Source organism: Talpa europaea, assembly GCF_964194135.1.
Source record: "Talpa europaea genome assembly, chromosome: 5".
In the NCBI taxonomy this organism is placed as follows: Eukaryota; Metazoa; Chordata; class Mammalia; order Eulipotyphla; family Talpidae; genus Talpa; species Talpa europaea.
Genome location: NC_140071.1, coordinates 50,665,832 through 50,686,920, shown reverse-complemented (window position 1 = coordinate 50,686,920; position 21,089 = coordinate 50,665,832). Strand labels below are relative to the sequence as shown.

The 21,089-nt window shown below is 35.2% G+C and overlaps 1 protein-coding gene across 4 annotated transcripts in view; it reads left to right on the top strand.

Moving 5' to 3' along the window:
• The window catches only part of TNPO1 (transportin 1), a gene marked incomplete at both ends in the record, with an annotated part of 49,093 nt that overhangs the window by 15,270 nt on the left and 12,734 nt on the right, over positions 1–21,089 (top strand). For all 4 annotated transcript variants that reach the window (XM_084233990.1, XM_084233992.1, XM_084233991.1 and 1 more), the window contains 8 exons: positions 3,687–3,768; positions 6,648–6,770; positions 8,588–8,706; positions 12,597–12,657; positions 13,242–13,410; positions 16,244–16,396; positions 17,885–18,110; positions 20,112–20,283. In XM_084233990.1, coding sequence (XP_084090116.1) covers positions 3,687–3,768; positions 6,648–6,770; positions 8,588–8,706; positions 12,597–12,657; positions 13,242–13,410; positions 16,244–16,396; positions 17,885–18,110; positions 20,112–20,283 — 1,105 coding nt within the window. The remainder of the gene's footprint in view (positions 1–3,686; positions 3,769–6,647; positions 6,771–8,587; positions 8,707–12,596; positions 12,658–13,241; positions 13,411–16,243; positions 16,397–17,884; positions 18,111–20,111; positions 20,284–21,089) is intronic.

The following is a 21,089-nucleotide window of genomic DNA, read 5'->3' as shown; positions in this document are numbered from 1 at the left end:
ACAGGCCAGAGGTGTGGGTGGGTGAGAGGATTCATCACCTGAGATAGAGTGGGGAACAGAACAGGCAGATGGACTGAAATATACTGCTGATAGGAGTAGCGGGCTGCTGTGCCATGGGGGTCAGCTCCTTGGCTGGGGATCAAACTTGTGCTGCAGTGGCTGTGAATAGCTTCATAGGATGTGTCTTAACCCCTTGCCACCAGGGAGGCCCCAGCTAAGAAATTTAAAAATTAGAACCACTTCATTTATTTCATCAGACCTTAGACTGAAAATGGGGTTTTGATTCTTAGCTCAGTGCATGTTCTTATCATGGTCCACTTCTGTTTAGTCTTCAGTTTGTTATTTTAAATAAAAAGTACTCATCCACCAGCCATCACAAAAGTTAAGGCCTTGACAATGACCTGCATCTTAATCCCAAGTTGATCCTTCCCTTGCATTCTTTTAAAAATATTTTTTTTCCATTTGGGTAACAATTTTTCCTAGCTTTTTTTTTTTTTTTTTTTTAAAGATTTATTTATTTATTTATTTATTTATGCATAGAAGAGCTGGGGTACAGGCCAGAGATTTGAGGGGGGGATGAGAGGATTCACCAGACACAGTTGGCAACAGAATAGGCAGACTAACTGAAATACACTGCCGAGGGGACCAGTGGGCAAGACAGGAGATGTCTGCTGGGCCCTGTGGGTTGCTCCCTGGTGGGCTGGCGAACTTGTGCTGCAGAAGCTTTGGATTGCTTCATAGTGCGGCGATTAATCCCTTGTGCTATCAGGGAGGCCCTCCTAGCATATTTCTTAAATAGCTTTTTTCCTTTCCCTCCATTGATTTCAAATATGACTTTGTCATGCAGAGTTCTGTTTATGGGACCTCTCTTTTATTTCCATAGCTTCACATTAAGTTCTGATATATTTTAGAGCAGCTATTTGACCTTTGGAGACTTAGCAAGTTGCAATTTTTTTAAATAAAGCTTATGACAAAAAGATAACTGACATGAATTTCTACATAGCGAGAAAGGAGGTGGACAAATAAGAGTGAACAAAAATTATAAATTTTTAATTTTTTAAAATTTTTACTTTGGAATCTGAACTTGAATCTCTTGATGGTGCTTCTATTTGTAATTAGGCAAATAGGCTTTCCTAGAATGGGGTAAAAGTAATGACATCTGCAGTTCTCAACACATAAATTGGGTAGAGCTTTTTAAATAATTGTAAACAACTTTTAAAGAGTTTTGTCATATCAAAATATGTTGAAGGATAACTAGGAAACAGTATTTGACTTGAAATACTCAGATATTGCAGGATAAAAAAGTAAAATTGAGGATATTCTCCATTTGTCAGATTTATGCAGAGCATATGAAACACTTCAGATGCCTCTGGAGATTGTTTTTTCAATATGGTGGTCTATAAGGAAAGCTCAAATTGAAAAAAGTCATTCTTTAGGAAAAATACCAGTGACATGTATAAAAGACATAGTTAAGCATTGATAAAAGTATGTACCAAGAATAGTTAATCTTTGTTCCTAATCATCAGATAATCCATACCAAAAAAGTTTTAATTTTACATGCAGGTAACGATAGGCGTCTATGTTTCTTGTCCACATTTGTGGTTTAGATGGTTCCTTTTATTGGTAATGGTATTTAGAGCCTGCAGTCTAGATAGTATTAGTGCTCCATATTGTCAAGTTTTATGCATTTTCCTTTAAAGGCATTGGATAAGTTTTATATCATAGGTAACGTGGTCTTCTCTGATACTATTATAAAATAAAAATAAGTTTAATATTTTTTGTTTTTCTTTCACTGCTAATATAAAAAGTCAAACACTGTAAACTGTTAATGTAAGCTTTTTTTAAATTAAAAATGTGAATTCCTGACAGTCCTTACTTTGTAAAAAATTATTTGGGAAATACTTAGTGGTATTTGCCTCTGGCATATGGGGTAGGAGAAATTTATGTTCTTATTTTGTTCCATGTGCATGTGGAATGCACATGGAAACATAGAAATTTAGAAGATATTTCTTCATTTAAAGGGCTTTCTAAAAGTTAGTCTTGAAATAGGGCCTCCCCGGTGGCGCAGTGTTGAGCGCGAGGCTGCGAGGCTGCCAGCGAGGGTCCCACATGGCGCCGCCTGCTGCTCCCCTCAGCAGTGTGCTTCGCCAGTCTGCCTGTTCTGCTCCCCACTCTGGCTCTGGTGAATTCTCTCACCTTCCGTGCTTCTAACTGTACCCAGTGCTTGTATAAATAAATAAATAAATCTTGGGGGGAAAAAAAGTTAGTCTTGAAATAATTTTTCCTTTCTGTTTATTGTGCCAAGTGCTTACATGTTTGTTTAGTTAACCGCACAATAGTGGGTGAATTGTAATTTTCTTATAGGTGAGAAGAACAGTTTTAAAGTACATCTCGTGCTACACATTTAAGTGGTTGAACGCTCTTTAGTGTGTATATACACTGTTGGATAACTTTGCTTTGTTCCATTTAAAATTTTCTGCCTCTGTGTGTGTGTTTTTTGTGTGTGTGTATGGAATAAAAAGTTATATCTGTTTTTGCATAGCAGTAAGACTGAGAAAGAGTCTTTTGGGGTTTATATATTTCAGCAGGAGAGTCAAATAGGATAGATAATTTTAACTATAATTTCATGATAAATACTATGGGAAAATGAGAATGGGGTTAGAGTGTATTTCCAGAGACATTTTACAAAGAAGGTTCTCTGAAAAGGTAACATTTGTGCAGACCCTGAATTAAGTAGTAAATGTTTGAAAATCAGAGCTGAGAACCTCTGAGACAGGGAACAGCAAGTGCAGAGGCTCTGGAGTTGGGAACAAGTCTTTTTAGAGTGACAGAAGAAAAAAGCTTTGTAGCATAGTCAGTGGTGAAGTTGGGTGATAAGGAGTGATCATATTATAGAAGGTCTTGACCAGTAGTGAGCAAAGATTACCCAGTCACTACCTTTGAACTAAGAATGACTTTTGTATTTTAAAAGGTTATATTTAAGGAAGGGGGAAATGAAGCTGCCATAGAGGTCTTATATTGCTCACAAAGCTTAAAATAGTTACTATTTGACCTTTTGCAGAAAAAAGTACATCTGATTTTATTAGAGTAATCTGAACAAGGATGTAATGCTTTGATGTATGTTAAACAGGTCATAGTGGGGTTTGGCACAGTGGAAGTAGGGAAACCACCACTTAAAGCCTATTGGAGTAATACTGGCAGATCATGGCTTGGAGTCGGAAAGAAGTGGAGATAGTAAGAAGTGATTGACCTATGGGTGTATTTTTTAAAGTAGTGTCATTAGGAATTGTGTGGGATGAAATTGGTATACCAGAACATGTAAACTATTTCCCCGTTTTAGTTTCAAAAGGAAAGCATAACCATTTTAAAATCTGTAGGTATATAAAATAAATTCCTGTTATACCCCTACTCAATCTCCCACTCTTCAGAGATATTTTTTAAAAGTGCCCATCTTTTCACTTTGTATTGCTTTGCAAAAATTTGCCTTTTTAGCATAATACATCATGACCTCCTTTTGTGTATTAGTGCAGAGAAATTGAATTGTTTTTAGTGGGTGCATAGTCCATGTGTATAACATGTAGCTGTATATGTACCTTAGTATTTTTATGGCGTAATATTTAGTTCTTGCCAGTCAAAGTGAAGAAAGTTTCAGTGAGTGTATCTTAAATTTAAAATTTGTATTCTAGGTCTCATGCTGTTGCATGTGTCAATCAGTTTATCATCAGTAGAACTCAAGCTCTGATGTTGCACATTGATTCTTTTATTGAGGTAAGATTTATCATCTCCCTTTTTTTTTAAAGGTTAGAAAATGTTAATTGCATGTGTTTTATAGCTAATTTCTAATTTAAAGCATTTAGTATTTAAGTTATTTTTGATAGTACTGTAATTGGATACAGTATAGACTTTGTAATTTTGTTAATTGAAAATAAGAGCACTTTCCCCATTACTAAATTTTCCACTTGTATCATATAAACTTTGGTTAGATGTGCATTTTAATACCTTCACTGTAAGAGTTTCTGCTTCAGTATACTGTTCGGACTGCATATTAAAATCAAATATCTTAGCTCATTCACAGTATGTGAAACATTAAACTTTGGTGAGGTTGGATAAACTTAACTTGATAAAGAATCTGAAGGCACAGACTGAAAGAACAGAGCTTCTCTTTATCCATTGGTTTCCATTGTAAAATTAGAGATGTAAGGGTAAAGATGATTCCTTAACCTTGGCAAACATTTTAATAGCTCAAACTTGTTGTAAAGGCAGAAAGACAATGATAGCATAATTTTCTTCTGGCCGTGAACTTTAAGTAGTAGAATTCCTTTCTAGAACTAGAACATCTACCTGTTCATAATAGCAGCTGTGAAAGGATTCTTAAAGTTCCTCAAGCATTTCACTTTTTATTTTTAGCAAACAAAATTTGACTTAATAGTCCATTCCTTTTCAGCATTTCTTTAAAATATCTGCAGGAGCCATACTGCTGGTATTACTGTTGAGGAATTATAGGAAAGGGAAAGGAAATCCTCACTTCTTTCTGAGCATCTCTTAGCAATAGACTACAGAGAGTAGGCATAACGGTCCTCTAGATATTTAAAAGTTGAGACCAAAACACATCTTAAATGAGTTTTACTGAGTACTTAGTATGAATCAGACTCCTTGGTGCCAGGGATATATAAAGTATATGCCTGCAAGGTCATTTCAGTCTAGTTTGGTAAAAGGAATTTTGTGGATAATATTTGAGATCTGGATAAAGACTGCCTAGGTTCAAATCATACCTCCACAACTTAGTAGCTGTTAACCTTGGGGACCTAACTTAACAGATGTTTTCAGTTTCATCATCTGTAAAGTGAGGCTGCCATGCTCAATTGTTTAAAAGATATTTGCTATAAATAACACAGTGTCTGCCACAGAAGAAAAACTTTGTTAACTACTGCTTTTATTTTTAGAAAGTTGGAGGTCTTGTTGGAATTGTAGTAGTATTTGCTTTTAGTATTTTTTCACAGCTTAATAAAGAGAACAGTGATATATCAGTATCTTATACAGAAATACCATTTATAATAAATGATACTAAATTCTCTCTGAAGAAAATTTCATAGAATTTATTCCACTGGTCGAGTATAGAACATTTCCCAGCATTTTAAAATACTTTCCATTACACCTAAATACCATTTTTAAAACGTGTTTGCTACTTTTGATAATCCTACAAGATTCAACCAGTTCTCCATCCCACGTGAGTGGTAAACCTTCAGAGGATGTACCTGACATGTTAAAGGCCCTCAGTGACTGTTAACTGAATAAGTGGTTTTTTGTTTTTTTTTGTTTTTTTTCAATTATCAGTGTTTTCATCAGGGATTGATGTCATGTCTGCTAAGTCTGACAATATTGATGAAAAGTGTATTGGTTACTAGTCCGTTACTGTAACCCACTTTGGCAAACATGGATATTCATACTTAGGACAATATCAAATTTAGTGAACAGTGTATTTCTAACATATAAGCTGAAAACAGTGTTCTTTTCTGACCATATAAAATACATCTGATTAAAAAGAGGAGCTAGAGTTTTGAAAACTCAGATGTAGAAGCAAGACTTCTACAATAGAAGCAAGACTTCTACAAGGAAATAAGGTTTTTTTTTTTTTTTTTTAATGTTACATTAGTAATTCATGCTTAACTTCTCCATTGTCTTGTCCTTTTTTTTGTAATAAGATTTCAGAGTCATCTATTTGGAGAAGATTCTGATCTCTTGGGAAAAGACAGTGGGAAACATTGGATTGTACTTTTTTTCCTTTTTATTCTTTTTACTACTTTTAGCATGTATATGTGTGCTTATGTTTGTAAATAAAACCTTGGTAGTGACATGAGGAAATTTGTTTTCTCACATCCACAATTGCAACCTCTGTAAGAGACAACTTGTTCTCCTGAGGAATAGTGAAGATGGTATAGTGAAATGAGTGTGGACTGTTTGTGATCTGTGAAGACCAAATTGAGATCCCCTGACTAACAATTCCTGAATTTACATTTTTGAATCTGTAAAATTGCATAACAAACATTTTGAAGTTGTGAGGATTAAACAAAATCAGTGTCTTTACATTCACATGTTCTTTATCACCTTGTTAAGAACTGCGTTAGATAGGTTGCTACTTTTTTCTTTTTTCCTCAATAGTTTACTTGAACAATAGCAGTTTTAGGGCTAAGTTAGAAACTGTCCATCCATCCCAATTATTAATGCTTTTATGGAACTTGCACCCCACCTAAAGAATCAGAGGTGGTAGGAACTCTTTCATCAGACAGTAATTTTGAAGGGTAAATAAAGTTGTGTTTTAATGATTATCTCTATTTTTGCGAAAATTAAATGAATGCCCCATGTCCCACTGACATGATTTTACTCTCACAAACTAATGATTAATGTCACCAGAACCAATCATATTCTATCAGAAATAATGGCTTTAGATCATTTTTACAAATTATAGTTTAGGGCAATTATTCTATATTTAGTTGTCTTACAACTATTAATGTAAGCCAATTAATTATCTACTATATCTTTGGGTTTCTTTAAATGTTACCAATTGCAGATTATTACTTATTCTATCTGTGTGAGTTTGTGTATTGGACATCTTAAACTAGGGGGAAAATGTGTTTTTTGTGCAATAGAATCTCTTTGCACTGGCTGGTGATGAAGAACCAGAGGTACGGAAAAATGTGTGCCGGGCACTTGTGATGTTGCTTGAAGTTCGAATGGATCGCCTGCTTCCTCACATGCATAATATAGTTGAGGTAACACAGGCAATTTAAAGGCTCTCTCTTCCTGCCCCCCAAGAAAAATCTTGGGCTCAGCATGTTTAATAATGTGAAACCACTTTTCCAGTTTCTTTAACACAGTTGTTGGGACAGCTATATAAAAAATTCATTATGATTGTCTTAAAATAATTTTTTTAAGGTGATGTTTCTTTTGTGAAAACTAAGATATTAGGGGGGAAGTTATTTAAAAGAGTAAGTAACTTTTAACCAGGATAACCAAGAAATACGTAGATTATTTGTGCTTACTAGATATGGATTAGGCTAAATGATAAGTGATATTAAGTGGCATTTTCTTGCGTAATTGCAGTTTGTAGTTGAAGTTGTGTTTATTTTCTCTTCATTAATATTATACTTGGTCTGATTGGTAGTAATGAGATTTCTGAGTAAAAAATATATAACTGTTATAGTTGGTTCCAGCAAACCATTTAGATTTTCAAAAGCTCTTTCAATTCGTACATGATTAATTTTATTAGGAAATTCTGAATATATTGATCACAATGTGGCCATCTTTAAAGAAAAAAATAGATAATAACATGTTATTAGGATTAGAACAAAATAATTTGAGCAGCGGTGAGTACTGCACCACCTAATATTCACGGTAGTAGTTAGTTATGTACATGAGTAATGTATATCTTTACATGCGTAGTAAATAGTATATTTTGTAGAACCTCTCTTCATTTCCACAGTATCATGTAGTATGCAGGAGAAAGGCCTTTTTCTAGTGGATGGGGTCTAAGACCTGCTGGAACGCGGCTAGTATCTATGATGATAGCTTTTTTTTTTTTTTTTTCCCTCAAACTTTAAGATAGTTGTAGAGATAAGGGTATATAGCAACATAAGGTGACAATGATGTTTCCTTTCTCGAGTTTCTTCATGGGAAGTATTTAAAAGAATTAGGTGGAGTTTGTTGAAAATTTAGCAAGAGAGCTTGAAGTTAATCAGAAATTGAGATTAGACATTTTATCAGTTGCTGGAGCCATGTCACAGCTAAGGTCCTAATTTGTAATGCTACAGTTCTTCAGTACTATTCAGTATAGTTGTGTGACATGATGAAACTTGTATTAGGGATTGATCTGTCAAAACTGTCACATTGTCTTATTTTGTCATGTGAGACATGTGAATTACAAGATGCATGCTAAGAATTCCTCACTTGGCCCTAATTGTTTTCCCAATTATTTGGGGAAATCATATGTAGAATTTTGACTATATTTATTTTGCATGCAGGTTTTGGTGGTGGTCATTTTAAGAGAGACACTGCCTCTAGGTAGATTTGGGAACCAACTGCTCCTCCAGTTAAGAGTGAACATCTCCAATTAAAAGTGAACGTGGCTTGATGTGTTCAGAGGACATAAGCTAATTTTGTTGGAAACTATAGTATAGTTGGCACTAAGAAGTGTTGTAAATATACATATATACCTTTAAATATGTGAAAGCAATATACGTTAAAAGAGAACTTGAGCATTTGTATAAAGGTTTTCTTAAAGGTATAATGAGTTCTTTTGATGTTTCAAAGAAGGCTTACTATTTGATTATTACATTTTTTAAATCTGTACAGAAGTAAAGAAACAACATATATGTTGAACACTTCATTAGACTTCGTTCTGAAGCAGTACTTAAATTTGGCAACATTTCAAAATTCACAGGGGAACTTTTTTAAAAAACTGAAGACTTGGTTGAGAACCACTGTAAAATGCAAGGCCATAGCAAAGTATCATTAACTTGCTGAAATAGGACTGAGTTTATTATAATTGTTTGATTAAAGCTGATTAATATTAAGACCCCTTTCTTTACAGTACATGCTACAGAGGACCCAGGATCAAGATGAAAATGTGGCTTTAGAAGCCTGTGAATTTTGGCTCACTTTGGCTGAGCAACCAATATGCAAAGATGTACTCGTAAGGCATCTTCCTAAGTAAGTCTACCTTCCTATTTTTTTTTTTTTAAAGATTTATTTATTTATTTATACATGCACTGGGTACAGTCAGAAGCGCAGGAGGGTGAGAGAATTCACCAGAGCCAGAGTGGGGAGCAGAGCAGGCAGAAGGACCGAAGTACACTGCTGAGGGGAGCAGCGGGCGGCAGGAGAGGTCTGCACGCCATGTGGGACCCTCCTCTGGTGGCCGGGGGAGCAGCCGGGGATCGAACTGGCGCTGCAGAGGCTGCGGGCAGCTTCGCCACCCAGCGCTCAACCACTGCGCCACCGGGGAGGCCCTACTTTCCTATTAATGCTACTTTGTTCTGAAACTTAAGAGTGATTCTTCTTTTAAATATTTTTAGATTACGTTCTTCTTCCATCAGGGAGTTGGGTTCCAAAGAAGTAAGATTTAATTTTACTGTTGAGATAAGAGATTTTTCAAGAAGCGATCACTTTTTTTAATATGTATATGGCTAATGAGGGTGGTTTATTTTAAATTTTCACTACTTTTTAGATATTTCATGACCCAATTCTTGTTTCTATACGCCTTACAATTCACCAGAGAGTCTCTGGAATGATTAATTTCCCATGAGTTGTGATAATATCAGAGTTTTGGTTACCTATGATTAAACCTATTTTTAAGTCAATGAATGCTATAAAATTGGTTACTTTTTACAGTCTTACTGATGCAGTTAGCTAATACGTATTAGTTTTAATTGTACAAGATATTGATATGCTCTGTGTATTGAATCAGTTACTTTAAAAAGTAATGTTTTTTGAAAATAAAGTAATGCAGGTTTTTGGAAGAGAATTAAAATGCAGAAAATGTTTTTAATTGTATTTTATTGAAGAAACGTTTGTTTACAACACTGTACATGATTTAGAGATATAGGATCACCCCTCATGCACCATCAAAGCACCCACAATCCTCCACTATAGTTTATTTACTGGGTCCCCACCCTCCCTCTAGTGGCCTCAGTTCTACAGGTGGGTTTCTAGGGTTTGTTTTGGTTTAGTTTTGTCAGTTCCTTTTGTTTCTTTATATTTCACATATGAATAAAATCATCTGGTGTTTCTTTTTCCTTCTGATTTATTTTGCCTAGCTTAAGCCCTTCTAGTTCCATCCATATTGTCAAAAGTGAAAAAGTTTTTTAATCTTTTTTTTAATAGCTGAATAATAGCCCATTGTGTATATACTCCACATCTTCTTAATCCATTCATCTTGTCAATGAATTTGGATTTTTGCTAGCCTGAGTAATCTGTTAGTATTTCTGATGTGTTGGGTTAGTGGTTTGTTTTTTTATTTTAACCTTAATAAGATATTCAGGGTGTTTGGAAAAAGTTAAATTTGGTAGTATGTAAAGCAGTTGATATATGACTTAGTGTTTAAAATTTTGATTATACTATTCTGTGGTTTGCTTCTTTCAATGACAGTATGTTGTCAGCTTTCCTTCGTGTCATTAGTCTTTAATATGTTAATTATTGACAACTATTCTATCATGGTAGGCACACCATTTTTTGCTAGTAGTTCTGTTGTTGAATATTTAAATTGTTGCTCTTTATTTTTTAAATATCAATAATCCTGGAATGAATATCTCTCTTTGTCCACTGTGACTGTATTTTGAAAGTTCTTCATAAACGTTAGATTGTTCTCATATGAAGATGTACCAATTTAAACCCTGCCAATAGTGTTTCGTACTACTTCAGCTTCGCCAGCCATTAATTTTAGTATCTCTAATCTTAACCATCTGGATAAACCAAAAACCCTTGTTTTAATGTGTTGTACATTAGTGGTCACTTTTTTTTTTTTTAAAGGTGTTTTTACATCACATGGATGTTCTCATTTTCATGTAGTCAGTTTATTTCTTTTTTTCCTTCCATTATTTCATTTCCCATCAAGAAAGTAGCAGTTCCACCTATATTGTATTCTAGACAGTCTAGAATTTATTTAGGATTAAAAGGCAAGATGAAAAAATAAATAAATAAAAGGCAGGATGATGTGCCAAGAGGATTCTTTTTTTTTTTTAAAGGAAATCCATACTATTCTCTAATTCATGATGCCGCTTCATTGGTGGACTCAAGTCATATAAATAGATATTTAATTCTTTAAGAAACTGAAGTGATTCTTTTAATGTAAGCTTAAGCTATAACATTAGTATATATTATACTATCTAAGATCACAAGTAGAAAGATTGGTAGGATAAGAACAACTCCCATGAAAATATATCTTATGTTTTGGGGCAGAATGGTCACCTGTTTTCCCAATAAAGTGGAAATGCCCAAAATGAATGAAGAGAACTTCAGAAAAGTGATAAAGTTTTAAAATTATTCTGGTTAATGGAAGATAAAAACTGGACCTAGAGCAAGAAAAACTAGCAGATAGTGTGCAGGGTAGACTTACTGTTGCAGACCATGGCTTTCTAGACCTATAAATCCTCCTGGCATTATAGCTTTTCTCAACAGAATTTACCTGAAAGCAATACAGTTCATCTTATCCAGAGCAGGAGAGATTTAGGGTAGCTAAAGGTTTATGTTTAGTACAGGTGATATGTGAATTATGTGTGTGCTACATAGAGAATGAAGAGATGATGTGCAAGAGATGATGTGCCTGGTAAAGCCAGGCAACTGAGAAAATGAGGTCTAAAAGTAAGATGGGGGCATTAATTTATGACCATGTGGCAGTATTACAAGGTCGATCACTATATATGAATACCATTTATTGTTAAGCATTCTCCTGAAGCCTTGTGTAGCCATTGAAAACCAGAAACTGACTTTTAATGCAATTTCACAGAAAGCAATAATAACAACAATGCATGTTTATTGACAGTTAAATATGTGGGGACATCGGGTTAACTGTTGTACCTGGATCAATCCATAACTTCCCTCAAAAAAGTACTGATGTACAAGAATAAAGGTGGGAAAAATCATTCTTATTTTCCCCCACCTAAGACTAAAGGTGATTTCTTTTATAAAGGTGGGGAAATCACCTTTATTCTTAGGGTCCTCACTCTATTAGATATGAATACTCTTTTGGGGGGGTAAAGGTTTATTTATTTATTTATACAAGAACCGGGGTACAGGCCAGATGCGCGGGAGGGTGAGAGGATTCACCAGAGACAGAGCGGGAAACAAAACAGTCAGACTGACAAAATACACTGCTGAGGGGAGCAGCGGGCGCAACAGGAGAGGTCTGCTGCACCATGTGGGACCCTCGCCAGCTGGCCAGGATTGAACCAGCGCTGCAGAGGCTGAGGACAGCTTCACAGCGCTGCACTCAACTGCCTGTGCCACCAGGGGAGGCCCACACCTTTTAGATATAAAATAACAATGGTGTCCAGAGATACCATTTTCTTGTATATCCTTAAGTAAACTTACACAGTCAAGTAAGAATGTGGGTAATCTCATTTTTAACTCAAATGGAAATAAATGTACTATGTGTGTTTTACATTTGAGCTTTTCAGCTTTATTTTTCATTAATCCCTAAACGATGAACATTTAAATTTTTACAGTATTTTTGTTATTGCATCAAGTAACATTGGTCTTTAAAAATTGGGAATGTTTGTTAGTATATTTAGAATAAATTTTTGGAGGAGAAATAAGAGAAATTGCTGGTGTTTTGTTTTTGTTGTTGTTTCTAAGCACTGTTGGAAAGCTAACTTGTGCCTTCTAGATCCATCCAGTGATCCCTTGCACATCTATGTGAAAGATCTAAGATGTATGTTAGGAGTACTCATGATTTGAGAAGGGCACATATCACTGAATATGCTCTGTCGGTGTTAATTGTGGTGGTTGTCTCATTAGTATTGATAAACATAAGGTTAAGTCTCTTTTATTTTTCTCTGGAGATCTTCAGTTCTTTGTTTCTTCATGAATTCATTTCTTTATAGGTTGATTCCTGTGTTGGTGAATGGCATGAAGTACTCAGATATAGATATTATCCTACTTAAGGTAAGGAAACTACTTTCTGATGAATAAGAGGATTGCTTTCATCAACTTAATAAATCTTTGACTTTGACTGAGAGGACTTAATTTGAATAAATATTCTATGTAAATCGGCTTCCTGTTATGTCTGTTATAGAGTACAAAGATCTAAGGAAACAATGAATTTGTGATGATAGATTCTAGCTTAGTTAGAACTAGATGGTGACATGAGTTAGCATTAATATCTTGTAGATTTAAGTTACTTAGAATTACATTAAAATATCTTAAATTTAAGATATATCCTTCAATATATGAGATATATTCAGAAATATCTGAATATGATTCAGGTACTCTAGATTATAGCAGCTGATGGGAAGCAGGGTGGTGCAGCTGAAATGCCTGATACCTAACAGATGTTTATGATAGTCTGCTCTCCCCTTCCCACAAAGAACTATTTTCTGTACTGGGAGTGGTTCTTAATGAAGAGGTGAAGTACACTTCAAAATCCTGTGCATGACCCCATCTCTGGCTATTCTGGTTCTGTTATTCGTGTACATGTTATTAAAAAATGAATGTCACCAAAATTTCTTTTTTCTAAAAAAAAAAACTAGGGTGATGTTGAAGAAGATGAAACAATTCCTGATAGTGAACAGGATATAAGGCCACGTTTTCATCGCTCAAGGACAGTGGCTCAGCAGCATGATGAAGATGGAATTGAAGAGGAAGATGATGATGATGATGAAATTGATGATGATGATACAATTTCTGACTGGAATCTAAGTAAGTTCAGAAAGGGAAAAGCACAGTTGCTTGTTTTGTTAACACTATTGAGATACCATATAATTCACCCATTAAAATAATTCGCTGGTTTTTCGTATATTCACAGAGTTCTACGACCATCAGCACAATAAACTTTAGAACAATTTTCAGCACCCCAAAAAGAAATGACCCATTAGTCACTCCCCATTTTCTGCTAGTCCTCTTCCAGCTGCTATCTATATTCTGTTACGGATTTGCCTATTTGGAACATTTCCCAGAAATGAAATGGTACAATATATGGTCCTTTGTGATTGACTTCTTTCACTTAGCATATATTCAGGATTTATCTATGTTGAGGTGTGTATTGGTATTTTATTCCCTTTGTTGCAAAATAGCAGAATACGTTGTCTTATTTGTCTATTCATCACTTGATGGACCTTTTGTTGTTTCCCCTTTGGTTATTGTAAATAGTGATGATACAAATACTTAGATAAAGTTTATGAGTGGACTTAACGTTTTCACTTCTCTTGGATATATATACCCAGGAGTGAATTACTGGGTCATGTGGAAATCTCTATTTAATCTCTCTTTAATTCTTTGAAGAACTACCAGCCTTTTCCCCAGAGTGGCTCTACTATTTACCTTCGCACCAGTTAAGTCTTAGGGCTCCAGTTTCTCCACATGCTTGCCAACACTAGTTACCTGTCGTTCATTATAGACATTCTAATGAAATTGAGGTGGTATATTACTGTGGTTTTGGTTTGCGTTTTCCAGACAGACCTATCCTTATATTTCTTAAAAAGACTTCCTGCCTTAAACTACCATTCCTTAAGACTGTTTTGTTTGATATATTATTAATTAGGAACACTGGCCACACGCTTTTCTTGTTTTCCTAACATTATTATTTTTGGTGATAATTTGCATGAGAATTGACTAGTTATCATGTATGATTCAAAATAGAAATTGCTTTGTCATATTCAGGCTTGCAAAATAAGTTTTTAATTAAATCTAGATTTTTCCCAACCTTAGCTAAAAATGCATATCATCTCCTGAGCAGGCATATTGAGCCACACTCTTAAGTAAGTCAGGGGGAGGAAGCTAGACACCTGGTTTTTTGTTGGTGCTTGCTTACTGATCTTTAAAGTCCCACTGCTTTTACTTCAAGGTTTCTCAGTCCAACACTACTGTCATTTTGGGCCCCACAGTTCTTTGTTACGGGATCTGTTTGGTCCGTTGTAGGATGTTAAGCAGCAGCATCTCTCACCTCTATACTCAGTAAATGGCCAGTAACACCCACATATACACACAGTTGTTTCAACCAACAGTGTCTTGATGTTGCCAGTTAACTCGTAGGGAACAAAATACCCCCAACTGCGAACCACTGGTGTTATTCAGTATTGGGGTTTCTAGTAACTGATGAAGTAGGTAGTTAAAGGTATGAATTATCTTCCTGGACTCTGAAATTCAGTGGGTTAAACAGTGCTAATTCTTTGTGGCCCATTTAGTTTTCTACAGCAGTTATTTATGGTAGGCCAAAGACTTTTCATGCATATCACATTTGTTCTTTCCAATAGCCTTATTAGAATGGTGAGGAAACTAAAAAAAGAGCAACTAGCCCCAGGTTACCATAGCTGGTACTGATCTACCATATAGTAGTATTCAGTATAACTAAAATGTTTATTGATGAATAAGGTGTTACTACTCAGCCAGAGTAAGTCGTCCCCCACCACCACCTTTTTTTTGGGTAATTAACCATAATTCACACTGGGAAAATTTTACTTACTTGTATTTTTGTTCTTTTCAATTGTTCTTTTCTAAATTATTACATTAAATGAAACCTGGCATAGTAGTCTCATGGTTTTTAATAGTTCCTTTGTAAAGAATGTTTTACCCCACTATATTTTATGCTTCATGCACTGGTGACTTTTGTTGCAGTTTATTTGCCCTACCTCCAGCTAAATCATTACATACTTGATTCTGAATCATCTACCAGTAGGAATGTTAAGTATAAATAAGACACTTATTTTGCTGAGGTGTACATACATAGAACCAGTAAATGAGTAGAAAAGTATTTGCTTTAATTTTTCTTCATATACAATTCTAGTGTAGCAGTCACGTATAAATTATAATTAGTTTACTCATTCTTGGTTATCAAGTATTGTTAACAGATTTTTTTTTTTCCATGTTGACAGACTCCTATTTAACTTAACTCTAACATAACATCATTTAGTTTTAGGTGTGCATCAAAAAATCACAATGATCCTTTTTCCCTAATTTACACTACCCTTTTTCCTCTTCTGATAACCACTATTTGGTCTTAAAGTCCAAAAGTATGTATTTGTTTCTGTATAGGCTTACATGTAAATGAAATCATAAGGTGTTTGTCTTTCTCCTTTTGACCTATCTCACTAGGCTTAATGCCCTTTAGGTGCGTCCATGTTGTTGCAAATATCAGAATTTCACCTTTGGTGTATGTATATATACATGCCATATCTTTATCCACTTGTCTGATATTAAGAACTTAGGTTGTTTCCAACTCTTAGCTGTTATAAATAATGCAATTTGAAAATGCATATTTGAAGACGCGTATAGCTCTTCAAATTGGTGTTTTTACATAATTTGGGTAAATACCTAGAAGTCAGGTAATTAGATTGTAGGAATTTCTATTTTTAATTTTTTGATGACTCCATGCCTACATTCTATATTAACTGTACCATTTTACTATCCTACCAACAGTGAAATTGGCGATATGAGTGAATTGTTTCGTGTGTAACACACATGTTCATTTATATAAATCTATAACTAAATGATAATGAAGGTTGATACAATAATTTTGTATTAAATATTTCCTTAGGAAAATGTTCTGCTGCTGCCCTTGATGTTCTTGCAAATGTGTATCGTGATGAGCTTTTACCACATATTTTGCCCCTTTTGAAAGAATTGCTTTTTCATCATGAATGGGTTGTTAAAGAATCAGGCATCTTGGTTTTAGGAGCAATTGCTGAAGGTAGGTCTAAATCAAATTTGAAATGTAAAGTTCTTAATGGGTGCTAATGTGATAGGTTGCTTTAAGGAATTCTTAGTATATACACACAAACTATTCAGTCTTGAATTCACATGCATTGTTTTAACAGTGGAGATACTTTCTGAAAAAGTGTCATTAGTTGATTTTGTTGTTGTATGAACTTCATAGAGCATAATACACAAACCCAAATGGTATATAGCCTACAACATACCTAGATTATATGGTATAGACTTCTGGGACCAGCATCCTATATTTAGTCCATTGTTGACTGAAACATCATTAAACAACATGGCCTCCCTGGTGGCGCAGGTGATTGAGCGCCGCACTGTGAAGCTGTCTGCAGCCTCTGCAGTGTGGGTTTGATCCCGGCTGCCTGGCAAGAATCCCATGTGACGAGGCAGGCACCTCCTGTCTCGCCTGCTACTCCCCTCAGCAGTGTATTTCATCAGTCTGCCTGTTCTGTTCCCCGCTCTGTCTCTGGTGAATCCTCTCACCCTCCTGCACTTCTGGCCTGCATCTGGTTCTTGTATAAAAATAAATCTTTAAAAAAAAAAAAACCCACATCATTAAACAACATGTGACTGTAATTCTTTGTTCTCTTATGTTGTGAATGTGGGGATGAACAAGACTTTGATCCACATTAATCTTTAAAAGGATACTCGAATCCAAAAACCATCTTAGAATAAGTTTTTCTTTGAACCATTAAGTTTTTACTTTGTTTATTAAAAGAGGTATAGGTTTCCAGGGTCCCTGGTGGTGCAGGGATTAAAGTCTCTGTGCTATCAAGCTACTGCCAGTCACTGTGGCATAAGTTCAATCCATGGACAGGGAGCTAACCCACATGTTGCCGCAGACCTCTCTTGTCTCACCCACTGCTCCCTTTAGCAGTGTATTTCAGTAGATCTGCTCCCCTCTCTGTCTCTAGTGAATCCTCTCACCCACTGCACCTCTCACCTACACCCCAGTACTTGTATATATACATAAATAAAAATCTTTAAAAAAAAAAAAAAAAGAGAGGGGGTGGGTAAGAGAGTTATAGGTTTCTAAACCCAGCCACATAATTTTCAAACGAGAGGACACTGATGACAGAAACATCCCATTATTAGGAAAAACATTTTGTTCCGTATACAAGTATAAGAAACATGTCTGGAGCAACAGCGTCCTCTTAAAAGGTTATTCTGTAAAGACCTATCTGCTGCAAATTGAAGCATTTTACAGGCACTTCAGAAATCCAGAATTTGTGTTGCAGAATTAAAATGAGTTCCTAGCCCAAATGGAAGATAGTTTGGAATACCTTGTTTCCATTTCAGCTACTCATTTTTATAATTTGAAAGAGATTATTATAATATATTGCAGTAGAGGTGATCTGAATCTTTTGCATGGATGTATGTTTCAGTTTAGTATTCAACTGGAATAGTCTTGTTGTAACCAAATTTTAGCACTTTCTGAAAGACTTGCTTTTTTTTCTAGGTTGCATGCAAGGCATGATTCCATATCTGCCTGAGCTCATTCCTCACCTTATTCAGTGCCTCTCTGATAAAAAGGCTCTTGTGCGTTCCATAACATGCTGGACTCTTAGCCGCTATGCACACTGGGTAGTCAGCCAGCCCCCAGACACGTACCTGAAGCCATTAATGACAGAATTGCTAAAGCGTATCCTGGATAGCAACAAGAGAGTACAAGAAGCTGCCTGCAGGTTTGACAAATAACAAAATGTTTATTGTGAGAAAAAGGGGTATTTCAATAAGAAGTTGATTGCTAATTGTACTTATGGAATATTGGTATAAAATTAATAGTGGGGTTTTTGATATCTGTAGCTTAATTTGATATTATCTTTAGCCTTCACTTGATTTTATAAATCCAAGTGTGCTTCTAACTAGATGTCAGTCTTTGCTTTGTCTTTTTTTTCCTCAAGTCAGTGGCTATCATAACAGTAGATAGCTTTCACCCTGATTCCCACAGACATCAGGAGTGATGATGGCAAAGATTATGTTCTTGAGCAAATTCAAATCAATTACCTAATTCTAAAGAAAGTCTCACAGAGACCTATCTGTCACTTTGTGAGTCTACTCCAGTAACTGCTGTCGGTTTAGATCTGTTTTTGCATCAGACTAGCATTTTTATTCTACTATTAATACTATTTGTGAACATTTTTATGTTCCTAAAAATCCTGCTACTTATGTTTATAGTTCTTACTTTTTTAAGGACAGTTGCTTTTACCATTGACTTCGTTAATAGGAACAATTAGTTGTTGAAAAAGTAGAAAGTAAATATAAAAGGAGTGGAACTTTACTAGATCTGAAGCAGAATTATCTGGAAGATTCTGATTCTTAATGAGGTGAAAGTTGAATAGGAGACTATGCTGTAGCACTAATTTTTTTTTTTTTTTTTTTTTTTTTTTTTTTTTGGTAAAATCTGGGGAGGATACAGGTTATATTTGGTTCCCTGTAGATTATTCATCTGGTAAGGTTATTTTTAGCGCTAATTTTATTAGACATATACTAATTACTGGGCTTTAGTAGTCCTATCTTGAACATTGGAGGCTGTTAGGGAATACTAAACAGCTATAAAATTTATGATAAATGCTGTGAATGACATAGGTAATGCTAATGAAAAGGACTTTTATTAACAAATGACTAGCCTCTCATTTTAGGAATTCCTGAATAGGTAGAACAGAAGACAGTAAAACCCTAATCTTAGAAATAAAGGACTAGATACACTTGTGAGTCAAGAGACATTTAAGTATAAATTAATTTCACTGAGCCTGAAGTTTTTTCCTTTCTTACACATTTCTGCTAGTAGGTAAACTAAATTATTTCATAAGGCAGGTTTATAATAGCAAATGTGCTCCACTTTATAGTGTAGGGTTTAGAGACACATTGTTAATCACTTTAATGAGAGGAATTGTTTACAAATACAATTGCATATATTTAAAATGTACAGGGTGATGTTTTGATACACATATAAATAGTGGTATAATTTCTAAGATCAAGACAATTAATACATCTGTCACCTCACAGACAACTTGGGTTTTTGTGTGAGGGGAGAATGCTTAGGATCTGATCTACTCTCAGTAATTTTCAAGTATATGATATCCTGTTAACAACTCTAGTCACAGTGCTGTACATTAGATCCTCAGAAGTTATTCTTAGTTTAACTGAAAATTTGTTTTCCTTTGATCTACATCTCTTCGTTGTGCCCCCTCCTATCTCCTGAGAAACATCATACTGTGTTGTTCTACACTAAGCATTGAAAGTCCTTTTTATTTTGTGGCCTTTGTAATAGATTGAAGGGGCAGGGTGTAAATTGGAGTTAACAGTAATTTTGATTTCGTTAATATGGGACAACCACTAGAATGTAATCTTCCTGCGAATGGGTACATTGTTCATTGCTATATTCTTAGTACTTGGTGACTAAAAATATATTAAACACCAAGTACCTTTGTAGAATCAATAAATACAAAAACATTTTAGTTGCAAGTTTTGCCATTGTAATTAAACAGATGCTCGTGATAGGCTCTTTGAAATAAGTGATGATAAATGGGAGAGAAATAATATGAATAAGGTAAGGAGATAGGCATGAAAGTGAAATAGATATTTTGTGAACTGAAAGACTTAGTTTCTATCTTTATGATGAACTGTTTTGTACAACCGTAATATTCTTTTTTTTTTTTTTTTTTTTTTTTTGGTAATTATAGTGCCTTTGCTACCTTAGAAGAGGAGGCTTGTACAGAACTTGTTCCTTACCTTGCTTATATACTTGATACGTTGGTTTTCGCGTTTAGTAAATACCAGCATAAGAACCTGCTCATTCTTTATGATGCCATAGGAACATTAGCAGATTCAGTAGGACATCATTTAAACAAACCAGTAAGTATCTGTGGTAAAGTATTTATAGCCAATATGTTAACCTATGTAGGGAAATCAAAATATTTTGGGAGATGTGAAGGTTTAGTGTTTGCTACATTAAAAATACAGATCCTACAAAGGCAACAAGTGTGTTTACCTTTTAAATTGTTTTTTGGGGGGCCTCCCGTGGTGCAACAGGCAGCTGAGCGCAGCGCTGTGAGGCTGTCCGTGGCCTCTGCAGGGTGGGTTCAATCCTGGCCGGCTGGCAAGAGTCCCACCTGGCGTGGCAGACCTCTCCTGTCTTGCCCACTGCTCCCCTCAGCAATATATTTCAGTCAGTCTGCCTGTTCTGCTCCCCGCTCTGTCTCTGGTGAATCCGCTCACCCTCCCGCGCATCTGGCCTGTACCCCGATTCTTATATGCATGAATAAATAAATCATTTTTTAACAATTGGGTTTTTTTATTATGTGCATAGTATGGAAATTACAGCAAAATTCTACATGAATTCACAAACATTTCATAGAATGACTTTAAAGTGATAACAGCTTTACACTATGGATTTCTACTTTTTACTTAATTTTGGGTATTTCTTGTATCTGCCACTTAATAAACACTGAAGTTTCAGAGTACACATCTAGACATCTTTGTTTTCTCACCAGGTATGGGGAATATACTAACAAATAGAAATTGGGATAATAGATTAAAAATGCTAAATAGTAGTATAAAGTATGCCTGAGTAACCAAACACTGTCTCTAGCAGTGTTCATAGTTGAAGAGGAAAATGAAACTGGATTTGTTTTAAAAGGACTTAAGTAATACTAGAATTT